Source organism: Thermobia domestica, chromosome 10 (genome assembly GCF_964235325.1).
Source record: "Thermobia domestica chromosome 10, izTheDome1.hap1.1, whole genome shotgun sequence".
NCBI classification, from domain to species: domain Eukaryota; kingdom Metazoa; phylum Arthropoda; class Insecta; order Zygentoma; family Lepismatidae; genus Thermobia; species Thermobia domestica.
Genome location: NC_137463.1, coordinates 75227801 through 75241003, shown reverse-complemented (window position 1 = coordinate 75241003; position 13203 = coordinate 75227801). Strand labels below are relative to the sequence as shown.

Below are 13203 nucleotides of genomic sequence, written 5' to 3'. Positions count from 1 at the left end.
ACACCGACAGCAGCGCCAGCACCGGCACACTTGAAATGAAATCTTTAAGTTTTACGCCCCACGATTATGCCGGCTAGGCTAAAGGAGACGGTGATTATGAGAAATGAATGAAGTGGAGGAATGAAGAAAGTGGGAGGAAACGGGAGAACCCCGAGAAAACTCACGCACACTGTGTTTGTCCGCCACAAAGTTCACTTGGCGAGAGCTGGGATCGAACCCGGGACCTCACGAACCCTGCACACTTGAAATAGAAAGGATCTACTAACTATATTCTAAAATTAATCTCAAACGATTGTCATTTTTTTTCCGTGGCGCTATCACAAGCAAAATCACTTTCATTTTTATATATACAGACTAGCTGGAATGCTCGTTCTTCGCACGAAGAAAATAAGCCTATGGAAAATATTTAAACCACCATAGGGTACGTATTTTAGTAAAATTGTAATGATACTAACATATAAGATATTCTGTTTTTGCAGAAATTTTGGATCCCTTATACCTCTTACGATACGATCTTTAATCAAAGTGATATAGCAAAATCCCAGCCTGAAATTCATTCATTCGTTCCAAAATGAATTCGAAACGGGTCAACCGTTTCCCTGTGATGCGATCACAAACAGACAACGTCGATTTATATGCAAAGAAAGGAATTGCCTCCCCTTCCACTTTAAAACGAAAAATCTTAAAAAGTGTATAACGCGGGACATTTTATTTCTAATGATGTGTTTATATATCGAGTTTTATCTTCACGCCCTTTAATCAAACTAACATGACAAAATCTTACAAGGAACCCTAGGTATCTATCAGAGCCCGATTTTCATGGAACTTTGTATATAGAGAGAGTACCTCGGGAAACTCGCACAGCCAAAATTGTAGCTGCAGAGTCCAAGACGTTGGGACACTAGGGCCCGAGAAAGATCAAAAGTGGAACGTCAGTACATTAAGGACATGGTGAGAAAATGCACGTTTTTCTTTAAAACTAATCATTGTAGCGACACAAAATGAGCAAACATGGATACGAGATGGTCGATATGATCTGTTAAAAGTTATAAAAAGAATATCCGCCATCTTGAAAGAGGCCATGTTGAAACTGGTGTGATTGGTGTAAATGAGAAGTGGGTCATCCGATGCATTAATTTGAACGTAAATAGCCACAAAAACATGTTGGTGAAGTCTGTTGTTGGATTACATTATTTCTGTGCTTCTGGTCTGTTGGTGAAGTCTTTTGTGGTATTACATTATTCCTGTGCATTAGGTACAAGATGAGCAAAGTGCTCACTCACACTCAAGCAGATGCAGATTATGGAGCGCAATGAGTGGGATCAGTGCAAATAGAAAACCGAGCGAAATAAAATTTTAGCACTACATCATTTGTATCACAGTCACCATGTAATTGGTGTGGATGTACTGATATGACGGGTTCAATCTTCATAATAATGTCATGGTTGATATTAACTAGTAACTTTTTATTAGACTTGACTTAATTCGAACAGAAATCAGAACGTCATATAAGTCCACCTATAGCGCTCCATACCCTGCTCGAGTGTCATGACATACACTTTGCTTATCTTGTACCTAAACCACTCTACCAGAAGCACAGGAATAATATAATCCCACAATAGACTTCACCAATAGGTTTTTGTGGCTATTTACGTTCAAATTAATGCATCGGACGACCCTCGTCTCATTTACACCAATCACACCAGTTTCAACATGGCCTCTTTCAAGATGGCGGATATTCTTTTTATAACTTTTAACAGATCATATCGACCATCTCGTATCCATGTATGCTCATTTCGTGTCGCTACAATGATTAGTTTTAAAGAAAAACGTGCATTTTCTCACCATGTCCTTAATGTACTGACGTTCCACTTTTGATCTTTCTCGGGCCCTAGTGCCCCAACGTCTTGGACTCTGCAGCTACAATTTTGGCTGTGCGAGTTTCCCGAGATACTCTCTCTATATACAAAGTTTCATGAAAATCGGGCTCTGATAGATACCTAGGGTTCCTTGTTAGCTTAAGGTAAATGCTAACTAATGTGCCAAAATTCATTTCAAACTGTTCAACCGTTTCCCGGTCACAAACACCAGGAAACATCGCTTTCAATGTGACGAAAAAAAATTTTTAACAATGTCTCCCTCCGCATTAGCATTGCCAACTGGTCAGTATTTCGGTCGGGCTTAGCTATATGTTTCAAGGTTTAAAATACAACTACTCGTAATCTATTTTGAGAATCATGAGTGGGTGCCGGTAATTTCATTTTTCAGAGTTGGCAACCTTAGTCCGCACTTAAAACAGGAATTTTCCAAAAAGCTGGGACACATGTTCATTTATGTTTAATGAGGAAATTATATGCAGAGTTTCATATTCCTACCTTGAGGTGTTGATGAGATACTCAATTTTTCGCATAAATTATGCCCTCCCGCCTTCCTTAGGGTCTATTTTATTTTTTAGGCCCTACTGTATTTTAATAAAAGTAACATGATAAAAACAAAGTTTAAAAGGCAGGTGATAACCATATTCAAAAATTCATGTCAATCAGTTCAACAGATTTAAGAGGGAGAAGGAGTGCGCCACAGCGGCCGGAAGATTGGTGTTCAATTTAACATGGGATCTCAACCATTTTTTAGGGAAATAATGGTTTCATTTCGTTCTTTCGCAAAAATGTCTCAATAGCTCACTCAATATGATGCATCTCATTTTAAAGGTGCAATTTGAAAGCTGTGCGTGATATTTTCTTCTTATAAATACAGATAATTATAATCCAAATTCCCATAAGAAAATGATCAAAATTAGAGGAAAAGTCTTCTGTTTTTTTACAGTAAGGAAAAGAGCTAAAAACTTCGGACTTTTTTGAGAATGGAGTACTATCTTTGTATTTGTGCGCTACTGTACTATTTTTTCGCTGTTTCCAAAGACATTCATTACACAATCGACGAGAAATTATATCCTTCATTATTGAATCTACAGAAATCAGAAATCAGATTTTTGCGTGTTCACGTACTTGGCCGTCTAACTGCTAGATGGCACTATAGTCATTCCTCATCCCACTTTCCTTCTCAGCGGGAGCCAGTCCTTTTGAAAACCTACTTGAGAAAGGAAATCATTGTGAAGAATGCTAACTTCAAATACGAGGAATGGCAAAATTTATGACCTCTTTAGTTGATGGTTTCTGTTTCAGCAGTACAGTGTATTTGTAGATGGTTTCTATGAGAAGAAGTAATTTGTGTTGGTAGCGATAAAGTCAACCTTTCGACAGAGATTTGTGAAGGAGAAGCCGAACCAAAGTCTTCGTTTATCTATTCCAAGAAAAAAATGAAAACTTCCTGCAGGACTGAGAATATACATACAAGAGAAAAAATAAAATAATCTTATTATAATAATCGAGTAGATTAATCCCCGAAATATTCTTTGTTTACCTGTCAAAAAATCAAGAATAATATAAAGCTCTTTCATCAGCTTCCATCGTACAACATACTAAACACAATCATTATATATATATATATATATAGTGGTGGATCCAGGATATGATCAAGGGAGGAGCTAAACCATAGTTTGTCTCTTTATCCAGAGTAAACAGGATTGAAGCCTATTTTATCCAGTGTATACCTGAACGTCAAGGGGGGGGGGCTATAGCCTCTATAGCCACCTTTGGATCCGCGCCTGTATGTGTATACTGTTTACAGTGCCGGATTTACGTATAAGCTAAACAAGCTATAGCTTAGGGCCCTGCTCTCTTGGGGGCCAAAAATCTAAAGAAAAACTGGATATACATTTCTAAAATATAAGAAAATTAAAAAATAAAATAAAATGTATATATACGTAGCAACAATGCTTCCTGCTGTGTAGCCTACGTTCATGTAATTAATGGGGCTCCTTCTGCTAGTCTGCTTCCTAAATTATCTCTAGTTTGTTCATTTCTGTATGTAGGGTGCCTATGTTCATCTGGACACATAAAGGACCCCATTACCTTAAACACCTTGGGGCCCCACGAAACCTAAATCCGACTCTGACTATCTATTTATACATGTTTGCTCCCTCTCTTTTCGAAGGAGTGTTTCTTTGATATTGCTTCAGATTCCGGCAGGTTTTACCAAGGAGGGAAGAGTCCTTACTCATTCCAGGCATTCAAACTAGGGACTGGACTACTTGCTTCCAACATTCTGTCCCCCATGTATCCCGGTCTGAATCAATTGCCTAAAGCCCATAAAACATTCAAATTCAAATGTAAATGTTGTTCATCAGTGTCGACACCGAAATATTTCTCAATCAATGGTAGGGGTGTTTGGTATCCTCAATCTGTCTCCCTCTTATTAGCGGAGAAATACTCTATATTCGGTAGTTTTTTTTTTAAAGTGCTGTTTAATGTATCGCATAGGAAACTAAATTTTTATATACCCTAGTAGTATAGAAACGCACCATACGGTACCTTACCAAAATAAACATCCTATGCCAAGGATGCAAACATTAACAATAATAATAGAAAAACATACTAATAAACATTTTAAAGACATTCTTTCATTAATCAAGTCGCACTTAAAAGTAGAAAACAATTTTGGTTATGCATGACTTAAAAAAAAAAAAAAAATGGGATGCGCTCTAATATAGGCTTACATACAGTTACTTTATAAATTCTTAAAATGACGCGCCCCATTCTTTTTATTTAGGCTTGCATAAATAAGATTATTTTTAACTTTTTAGTGCGAATTGATTAACAAAAGAATGTCTTTAAAAGGTGTTTTATCATTTTTTTTTATTCGTTAGACACATTTTCCAAATCCTAAAGTGATATGCAACCAGGGAAATAAGGGCTGGTTAAAGGCTAGTATTTATTTTAGGATAAAATAGTTGAAAATAAAAACATTAAAATTTGCTTTTAAAATAAATAGATATATTGCAAAGTATGAAAGTAAAAATGAAATATTGTATTGTCGCCGGACTTACGTCGCTCTGTGACAGTTCTTAGTTCTATGACGTCAGGAAATAAGTTCAATGTATACGAACACTTATTCAATGTTTGAAACAAACACCTGTTACGTCCTTGTACACTCATCTCCAAAATGATTGTCGCATATCTATAACTGTCTTCATGTAATATAATGTAATACTGATTTTGCTGGGTATTTTTAATACTGATACTATGTGTATAATCGGGAAATGTATATATGGTAAATTTCATAGGAAAATATTTATAAATACGAAAATTAGAATGAGTAAATCATAATGTTGCTAAATGGACACGAAAGTTTTATTTTCGTTTTATTGTTCTTATTTACTCCTCTTTTGACATGAAACTTGCATACGTGTCTCTGCCGATTGTACACATACTAACATTATAAGAAATACCGGGTGAATTCGTTATCAAATTATATTCCTACAACAACATATTTATGGACATGCGACAATAATTTTGGACATGAGTGTACCTTCCTGAAGAAGGTGACACATCTTTTAATTCTATTGTTAATGAAGTGGTCTATTTCCCCAAATAAAAACCAATACCAAGCAGAGCATATGCTCCCTCCTGTCCTTCTAAGCCGGTACCCAAGGCTAAATGTAACATTGCGCCCCTTTCCTGTTGAATAGGAAAAATTCAGGATGGTCAGCTACTGGTATCGATCCCAGGACCATTCGAATGTGAAGGCGAGACAGAGGGTAAATCTGGTGATCATATTTTGAAAAGAAAATAAAGAAATGGATTCCACTAAAAAAGAGTCACATTGCCAATACATTTCAGATCTTTGTCTGGGTTTTCTGCCTTTCAATTCCAAGTTTTTTTTTTTTTTAACCACGAAGGCCCAAAATAAATTAGAATATCGACTCTCCCGGTTTTTTTTTGTTTTTTTTTTTTAATATTTGCATGGTTCTTTATTTTATATCAGACTCTTCCTGCACTATTCCCGCGTTATTTACCATAGGTAGAATCCTTTGAGAAAGAGACAAGCGACAAGTACTTTAGTTCTCTATGGTATGTTTGTGACTGTTGTAGATATTTGAGTGGCTGACGGCTGATATCATGTTGGTCCCTCTTACAATATCTCTGTATTTATTTTTTCTTCAGTTCTGTTTCTCTTTTAGCCAAAAGAAAGGAATTTCACTCCTCTGTCCCATTTACATCCGTAACCACCCCCCTCCTGCGCTGTCCAACTTTGACCACATGCAGGGGAAAACGAAGGAAAAGGAGGGGTGCCATTTGCTTTGACGGCATTTCAGCAACAACCCCATCTGTTGCCAAAATAAGGAAACACTTTGCACTGCGATATCTTCGATTTGTCAAGGTCACTTGACTCCTTCCGACTCTTAACAGAATTGCTTCTATTTTGACGTAATAGATTGCAATTGTACAGCCGACAACATACAGTACTTTTAGATCAATGCAAATACAAATTAACACACTCTTAACCTCGCTTCGGGTTGACGTAATAACCACAACAATCGAAAAAAAAAAAAAAAAAAAAAAAGAAAGAAAGAAAGGATTTATGCTTTGGTAACTGTCAATACGAGTACTAAGAACAAAATATTACGACGTCGAACTTTCCGAATACTCGGAATCTTCCTAATCACGTGGCAAGACTATTCTTTCTTTTATTTTCGCTCCTATGTTACAAAGCACAATGCCTACAGCTTGCCTCCATAGCAGTGGCGGCTCTTGAGGGAAATCACATATAGGTAAAAAAAAAATCATTGTTATTTCTAGAAGTCAAGAAAGTCTTGTACAGCTTCAGAAAGCAGTATACAAGAATTACATTAAGTTAGCTTTCTTGCCTTACCCTGTATTGATAAAATTTAATTTTTTACAGATGTGACTTCCCTAGAGACGCCACTGCACCATACATTGACTCAGTTTATGATACTACGAAAAAAGCACAGTACTGTGGATCAAATAGATGAGACAGCAATCGAGAATATCCTTACTCATTGGCCGAATGCAGCATTCACTTGTCAAACAAAAAATTAAAAACAAGTCGCCTCAGCGTCTTGTTCTTCTTTTAGCCTTCTCCAATAAGAATGGTACATTAAAATTAGATTACTATTTTTTTTCGTTTAATCTAATCTAATCTATTTCTTCTAATTGTGTAATTTCTCCTATTTCATTACGCACTCGGCCAGGAGCATATCTTACGGGATTCTTATTATCTCAAAAAAAAAAAAAAAAAAAAAAAAAAAGGTTGTAGCACGTTTTGCAGATGTACAATGGTTCAACATGTCCCTCCAGCTTAGTTTAAAGGTGATTGGCCTTTAACAAGGGAAATAAGAAGGCCATAAGTTATTCTAAAAAGGTGGCAGGTGAAGCAATAGTTATCACCTGTGTCTGTATCTCCCACGAAGCACACAAAGACGACTGCAGCTGATTTCACAGCAATAAATGAAATCGGTGAAAACCATTAAAATCCTCTCTCAGTTTGTCCCGACCATATCTCTTAATGTTCTACAGGGCGTCCGGAAAGTCTTGTGCACTAAAAGAAACAGTATTTTGAAAGGCTTTGCATAAAACAGCAGTGGCCAGTGCGTCGAACGGCAAATCGTGCGAGCTAGTCCGCGGCAGTTTGTGTGTCATATTGTCCATCTTGATCACTGCCATTGTTTTATGATTACTGGGCTACAATTGACCTCTACTGGACCAATTAGCAGTTATCCGCCTAACAGTGTAAGATCTAGCTTACACGCAAATCTTCTAAAACGATTACGAACTGGTTTTACATGACTGACGCATCTTGAAAATTCGCTATCGTAAGACAAAACATGATTCTAAGTGACGCTTAGATTAGTTTGCCACAACGTGTCGAGGTCGAGTTGACTTCGGTACAACGTATAGGCATTACAGTACAATCCTCTACTGCGTTAATGTTTTAGCTGAAGCTTTTAGTCGCAATGAGTCTTCCAGGAAGCGTGAAAAAAACAGCGAAGACTTACCACTATCATAGTGAATGGAAAAGAGAAAAACACTCCGAAAACATTTAGCGTAGATAATTACTCCTCAAATCTAAAAAAAAAAAAACTGGCCTTCCTTGGCATAAAAGATGTGAAAAATAGACCATTTCGGTCATACAAACACGTCTGCATACATTCCTGCATGTTAGTATAGCGAAGATCTTTCTTACGCAATTTGGTTTAAAGGTCATACATCACTTACATAGAAGCATGCATTCAAAGTGTGGAGTAACTTTACGGGCATATTGAACTTTCTGATATTGACATAAACACTTTTTCTCCTGAATACACCTAATAAACATTATTATTATTATTTAAAAAAAAAAAAAAAAACCGATATGAAACAAGTCGGAAATTTGTCAGAAATTTAAGACTTCAACTGTAGAAACAGGTGATGAAAAAAGTCGACTTCACGTTCAACGTGCTTCCTTACAAATATAAGAGCACACCTAAATGTTAATCTTGAAAAAGATGGATAGGTAATCGCGTGCAATCTTCTAAATACACATTGTCAATGTATATTTAGAAAATCTGTAAGAACAGAAAATAAATTTGAGACTATCAAAATTCCTTAAGTGCTGAATCGAAGGTTACGGCATAAGAAATTGTAATATAAACAAAATAATAACTGGAGCATCCAAAGATGAGTTTATATTAATTTTAATTAAGCAGATTTCAATGTGTCACTTTCTTTTAACGTCGTCTCCTTAAGTATTGAGTTTCGAAAGCTATGTTATTCCATTTGTCAATGGAACTGAAGGTCTACATACAAACAAGTATCTTTCTTTTAAAGTCTACCATAAACCTACACATTAATATTTTCCTAAGGACAGGACCTTTTAATAGAAATTTGGCAACCATAACTTTGGAGTAAAACAATAATATTTAAGTAATTCAGCCAGCGTGCTGATTGTGAATTACTACTTTGTCACGGAAAGTGAACCATAAAGTTTATGTTTTAAAGAACAGAATGAAAATTTGAGCTTTCCATTGGTCTAGTGTGCAATATAAGCGTAACCGATCTACCGCTTTGATTTATAATACTATTTTCACTCGCTTGACAACTGTCCTAGCCATGGACTCTACAAAATTACGGATTAGGCCAGAGATAGGGAACCGGCGGCCTTCAGAATCATAAAGTGCGCCCTCCTGGATCTACAGTGAAAAACGTTCAATTATACAATATAATGAATATAAAATATATGACAAATCAAGAGCACTTTGAAGAACAATTAAAACTCAAACGTCCATCGTACATCCTGATATCCCGATGCTGTCTCGGCAAAAGCAATCGCAGAGAAGTCATTAGGTGAGCAAAAATTAAATGAGTCATACATTTTCTTGCTTTACCGTTTTAATGTTATACATTTTCATAAAAATTATTAAAGAAGCTATGCAATTGTAAAATAAACACCAAAGTTAAGTTTATTCGAAAATATAACATAGGACCTTCTTGGAAAATGAAGATTGTCAACCTAGCCTTTAAAACAAAGAAGATTCCAAACCAATGGACTCGGCTCATATTGAGATAAGTCAAGGTCATGTCCACCGAACAAAAGTGTGTTCAACTTCTAATCATTCAGTACAGGCACCCAATTGAATACGATTTTACTCCCTACTCTCAACTGAAATCAACAACCTTTAATTATTAACAATTAACAACTGAATCTTTGATTGTTCACTAACTTAAAACAATCCCGATTCAAATGTATGTGGAACGTAACGAATTGTAAACATAGCTGATTTGGCATTAAATGAAGACTAGACCTACTTTCCAAGTTATATTATGTAGTGATAAAATAACATAAATAAATAAACCGTTTGACTAGAATCAAATAAGACAGCTTCCAAATAAATGAAATCATGTTGATACCTACTCAAGATCGCCATATTTGCATTTTATCCTTTATCTAATCTTCCTCAAACATAGCCAATAATAGGCTGTTGACCTTTATCATTTCTTTTGTTTTCGTTCCTTGCTTGCATACATAATAAATGTTGATATTTGCGCCAAGGGTTGCTAAACTTCAATAAACAAACGCTTACTTGAGGATTTGGGATAATTTAATCCAAACAGAAGTTAGTTTATTATTATTTTCAAGTTCAATATCTCGCTTGTCCGAAGCAAATAAGACAAGAATCTACAGTTTAATACGAGATACGAATCACAGATAATATAACTGTACATCAAATCAGAAACACATGGGAAGTGAACTGTCGGATTTGGGTATATTCCGACATTCATAAAATATGTCGTTATTGTATATTGTTTCGAGGTACAATAATGAATTTAATATTTTTAAATAATACAGAAAATCATCCTACTATTGAAATAAGATTCGAACCTGTTCTCGGCTTAAGTCTAATGCTCCCTTTTTTTTCAGCACCAAGACTATATGAGATATGAATCTGTATCTTAACGTGAGATCTTTATCACTCACTCAGGGAATCAAATCCGGTTTTCCTGCGCAAAAGGTTTGAACGCTAACCATTAAGGAGATACGTAGTTCAAACTACTCACTACTCAGATTTTGGACCCTTGCATGTCTCAGTAGAATCTGAACATACAAAAATTTTAGCCCATACAGATGACTCAGAACACTGAAATAACGCCATGTAACAGATTTAAAGATTTAGATAAAAATACTGAATTTATGTTAAATTCAAGTTACAAAAAGCACTATAAAATAATCATAAAGTAGGATATGCATATTCCTACAATGGTATAATATAAAAAGACAATACAATAGCTTAGCTTATACTACAACTTTAAAGCCTTTGTGTAGAAGATAAGGTCCATCATGTTACGGCTTACGTTAGATTAGGTTAGGCTCGATATCAGTGGACCTACTCTGTGGGACTTAAACCAAATTTATAACACCATTAGTTGCTTTATTTAGAACACCCTCTTTAACAAATTGTAGCATCATATAATATATCATCAACGTATGTTTTAGAAGCTGTTAAGAGTTAACTTGAGCAGATGGCGGCTCCGAAATACAAAATTTACGTGAAAATGAACAGAATCAGACGAAATGTCAGCATGAGAATAAGAAAAAAGTGAAGCACAGCGTTTAGTATCTCCCCCAACTTGTTTCAAGGCTCTAGAACCGAGTACCTTCTTTTTGTTTTAATTGTGATAAAGGTAGGAAACAACGAGCCCTGTGGGGCTTCTAACCCCCTTTCTCTCGCTCAGCTATATTTTGTCAGGTAACACTGGAGATCTTATAGGCCTATGTGCAAGATTTGGGGAGGAACTAAAAAATACGTAAAGTGAATAGTCATCATTAAAGAAAGAACAAATAGGCCTAAGTAGTAACATAACGTTGAAAAGAGGCTCATGTGTGTCTTTGGCGTTGGAGACCCGGGTTCGATTCCCGGGGGGAGCTCAGGTGGTTCGGATTCCACGTTAATCAATAGGTCCACGTCCCATATAGCCTCGCTGCTGAAAGAGGCGCTAAACTATAATCAACTCAACTTGTGTGTGTCTTGTCCAGGGCCGTCATCTGCGGCAGTTTAGCAGTTAATAGATGCATTCATAGCTCAACACCCGTGCAATCAACGTTAGTTTTTTTTTTACATGGATACGTAATTTGAATTTAAAGAAAAGACCAATGTTTAGTTGAAGGTGACATGCCTTTTTTTTTTAAAAAAAAAAAAGTCACAATTTCGCTAATTACTGTTAATATTAGGTTAGGTTAGGGTAACTACTTGCATCATTATATTCCTATTCCTTATGTGAGCTTCCGGTAAGCTTTCTACAATATATACTTCTTAAATGAGATACAAATCAATTACACCTCCTTCAGTTCAACTCATTTCGGGTGTACATCTATATTTTTTTTAATACTCTGGGCCCCTCCATCTAAATATCCCCCACCAAAAAAAAAAAAAAAAAACTATTTATGATTATTTCAAATATTGCACTATTTAATAAATTGTTGCTTTGTTTTCTTTCTTGCAGGGTATACAATTACTGCATCTAAGTTTACGTTGATGTCGATTTTCGACATAATGTTCGCTGAAAAGAACTTTAAGTTCCTTGCACTTGACACGCTAGGCAAGTTTCTTATGGGGTATTTTCAGCAATTTAAAAATCATATACGAATACTCACTGAAATTCTGTTTTACAACCACACTTTTAAGTAGCAGGTGATCGTAAAACAATGGTTACTGATATTGTCATAGTAATTACTGTTATTTAGAAAGAAAGAAAAAACATATGTTTGTTTACACAGACACAGAAACAGGAAATGAACAACAATCCTGTGCCAAGGATTTTATTAAAAAAAAAAAAAAAGTTGATGGTTTGTTGTATCTTGCAATATTTAGGCCGATAAAAACAAATGCTGTCATGGGAAGATTAGGCAGAATTAAATACACTCCGAGAATATATCAACAGAAAACAACCCCTTAGTATTACAACCTTCTCGTCCATTGTTTGTTCTATTTCAAGTATAAAATTAAATTTGAGATTTTTTTTTAATGATCATTATGTACGTTTCTCAACAGAACCTTGCACAAAAACAACTTCCAGCTCCCGAGCAGGAATAACGGTTCTGCAACAGACGAAAAAATATAAGATATTTATACATAAACATGATTGAACGGTTTCATCATTAGAACACGTAATTGGAATATTTAATACCCCAATGTTACTTACCTCAGTAGAAAATCATATGATCCATTTATATCTTTAACAACATAACACACTATCACTATCACAAGTATAACTAACTGTACACACAACAGACAACAGCGATACGAATTGAACCACTTGCTTACTTGCTCAATCGCTCTGCGCAAACTCAAAAGTTTTCTATCCATCAAGTAACACGAAATATTACTGGTGAGCTTTAAACAAATTACAAACAGTGGTTTAAAACTTCACCTGGCAGCCAATAGTAAGACATATTGTAGTTTACAATATGGCAGCGTACATGGGTGAGAGTGGGTGTACTATGTTCATCTTATTATGATTTAATTTTTAACAATTTTTTGATGTCAGTCCTTCAGATTTTTAAAGCTACTAATGTAAGTTAAAATATTTTTTTTTTGTCATACAGCTCTAGAGTTTTGTTAAATGAAATTATTGTGTTCATTATGTATTTCAAATCATCATCATTTTCTAGAATGATGTTTGTATCAAGTACCAGTCAGTAGCATCCACGTAAGATGAATCAGTCCGGGGTTCGTTCGTGCGGATGTTTTCTTTAATTTATATAGTTCTTCATACATTACGTTTAAGATCTTCCAGGTAATTACCGGTT

General features: G+C 35.5%; 2 protein-coding genes across 8 annotated transcripts in view; one reads left to right on the top strand and one right to left on the bottom strand.

Moving 5' to 3' along the window:
• The window catches only part of Wdr62 (WD repeat domain 62), a 439571-nt gene extending 426834 nt beyond the window's left edge, over window positions 1–12737 (bottom strand). For all 6 annotated transcript variants that reach the window (XM_081728141.1, XM_081728142.1, XM_081728146.1 and 3 more), the window contains exon 1: window positions 12597–12737. The gene's annotated coding sequence lies outside the window, so the exon portion shown is untranslated. The remainder of the gene's footprint in view (window positions 1–12596) is intronic.
• A 74-nt stretch (window positions 12738–12811) lies between these two features.
• The window catches only part of LOC145662502 (endoplasmic reticulum disulfide reductase DNAJC10-like), a 54318-nt gene continuing 53926 nt past the window's right edge, over window positions 12812–13203 (top strand). Inside the window, exon 1 of one of the 2 annotated variants that reach the window (XM_081728148.1) lies at window positions 12812–12967. In XM_081728148.1, the coding sequence (XP_081584274.1) occupies window positions 12935–12967 (33 nt within the window). In that variant the 5' untranslated portion in view covers window positions 12812–12934. Of the gene's footprint in view, window positions 12968–13072; window positions 13191–13203 lie in introns of those variants that run through there. The other variant, XM_081728149.1, reaches the window with a different exon arrangement.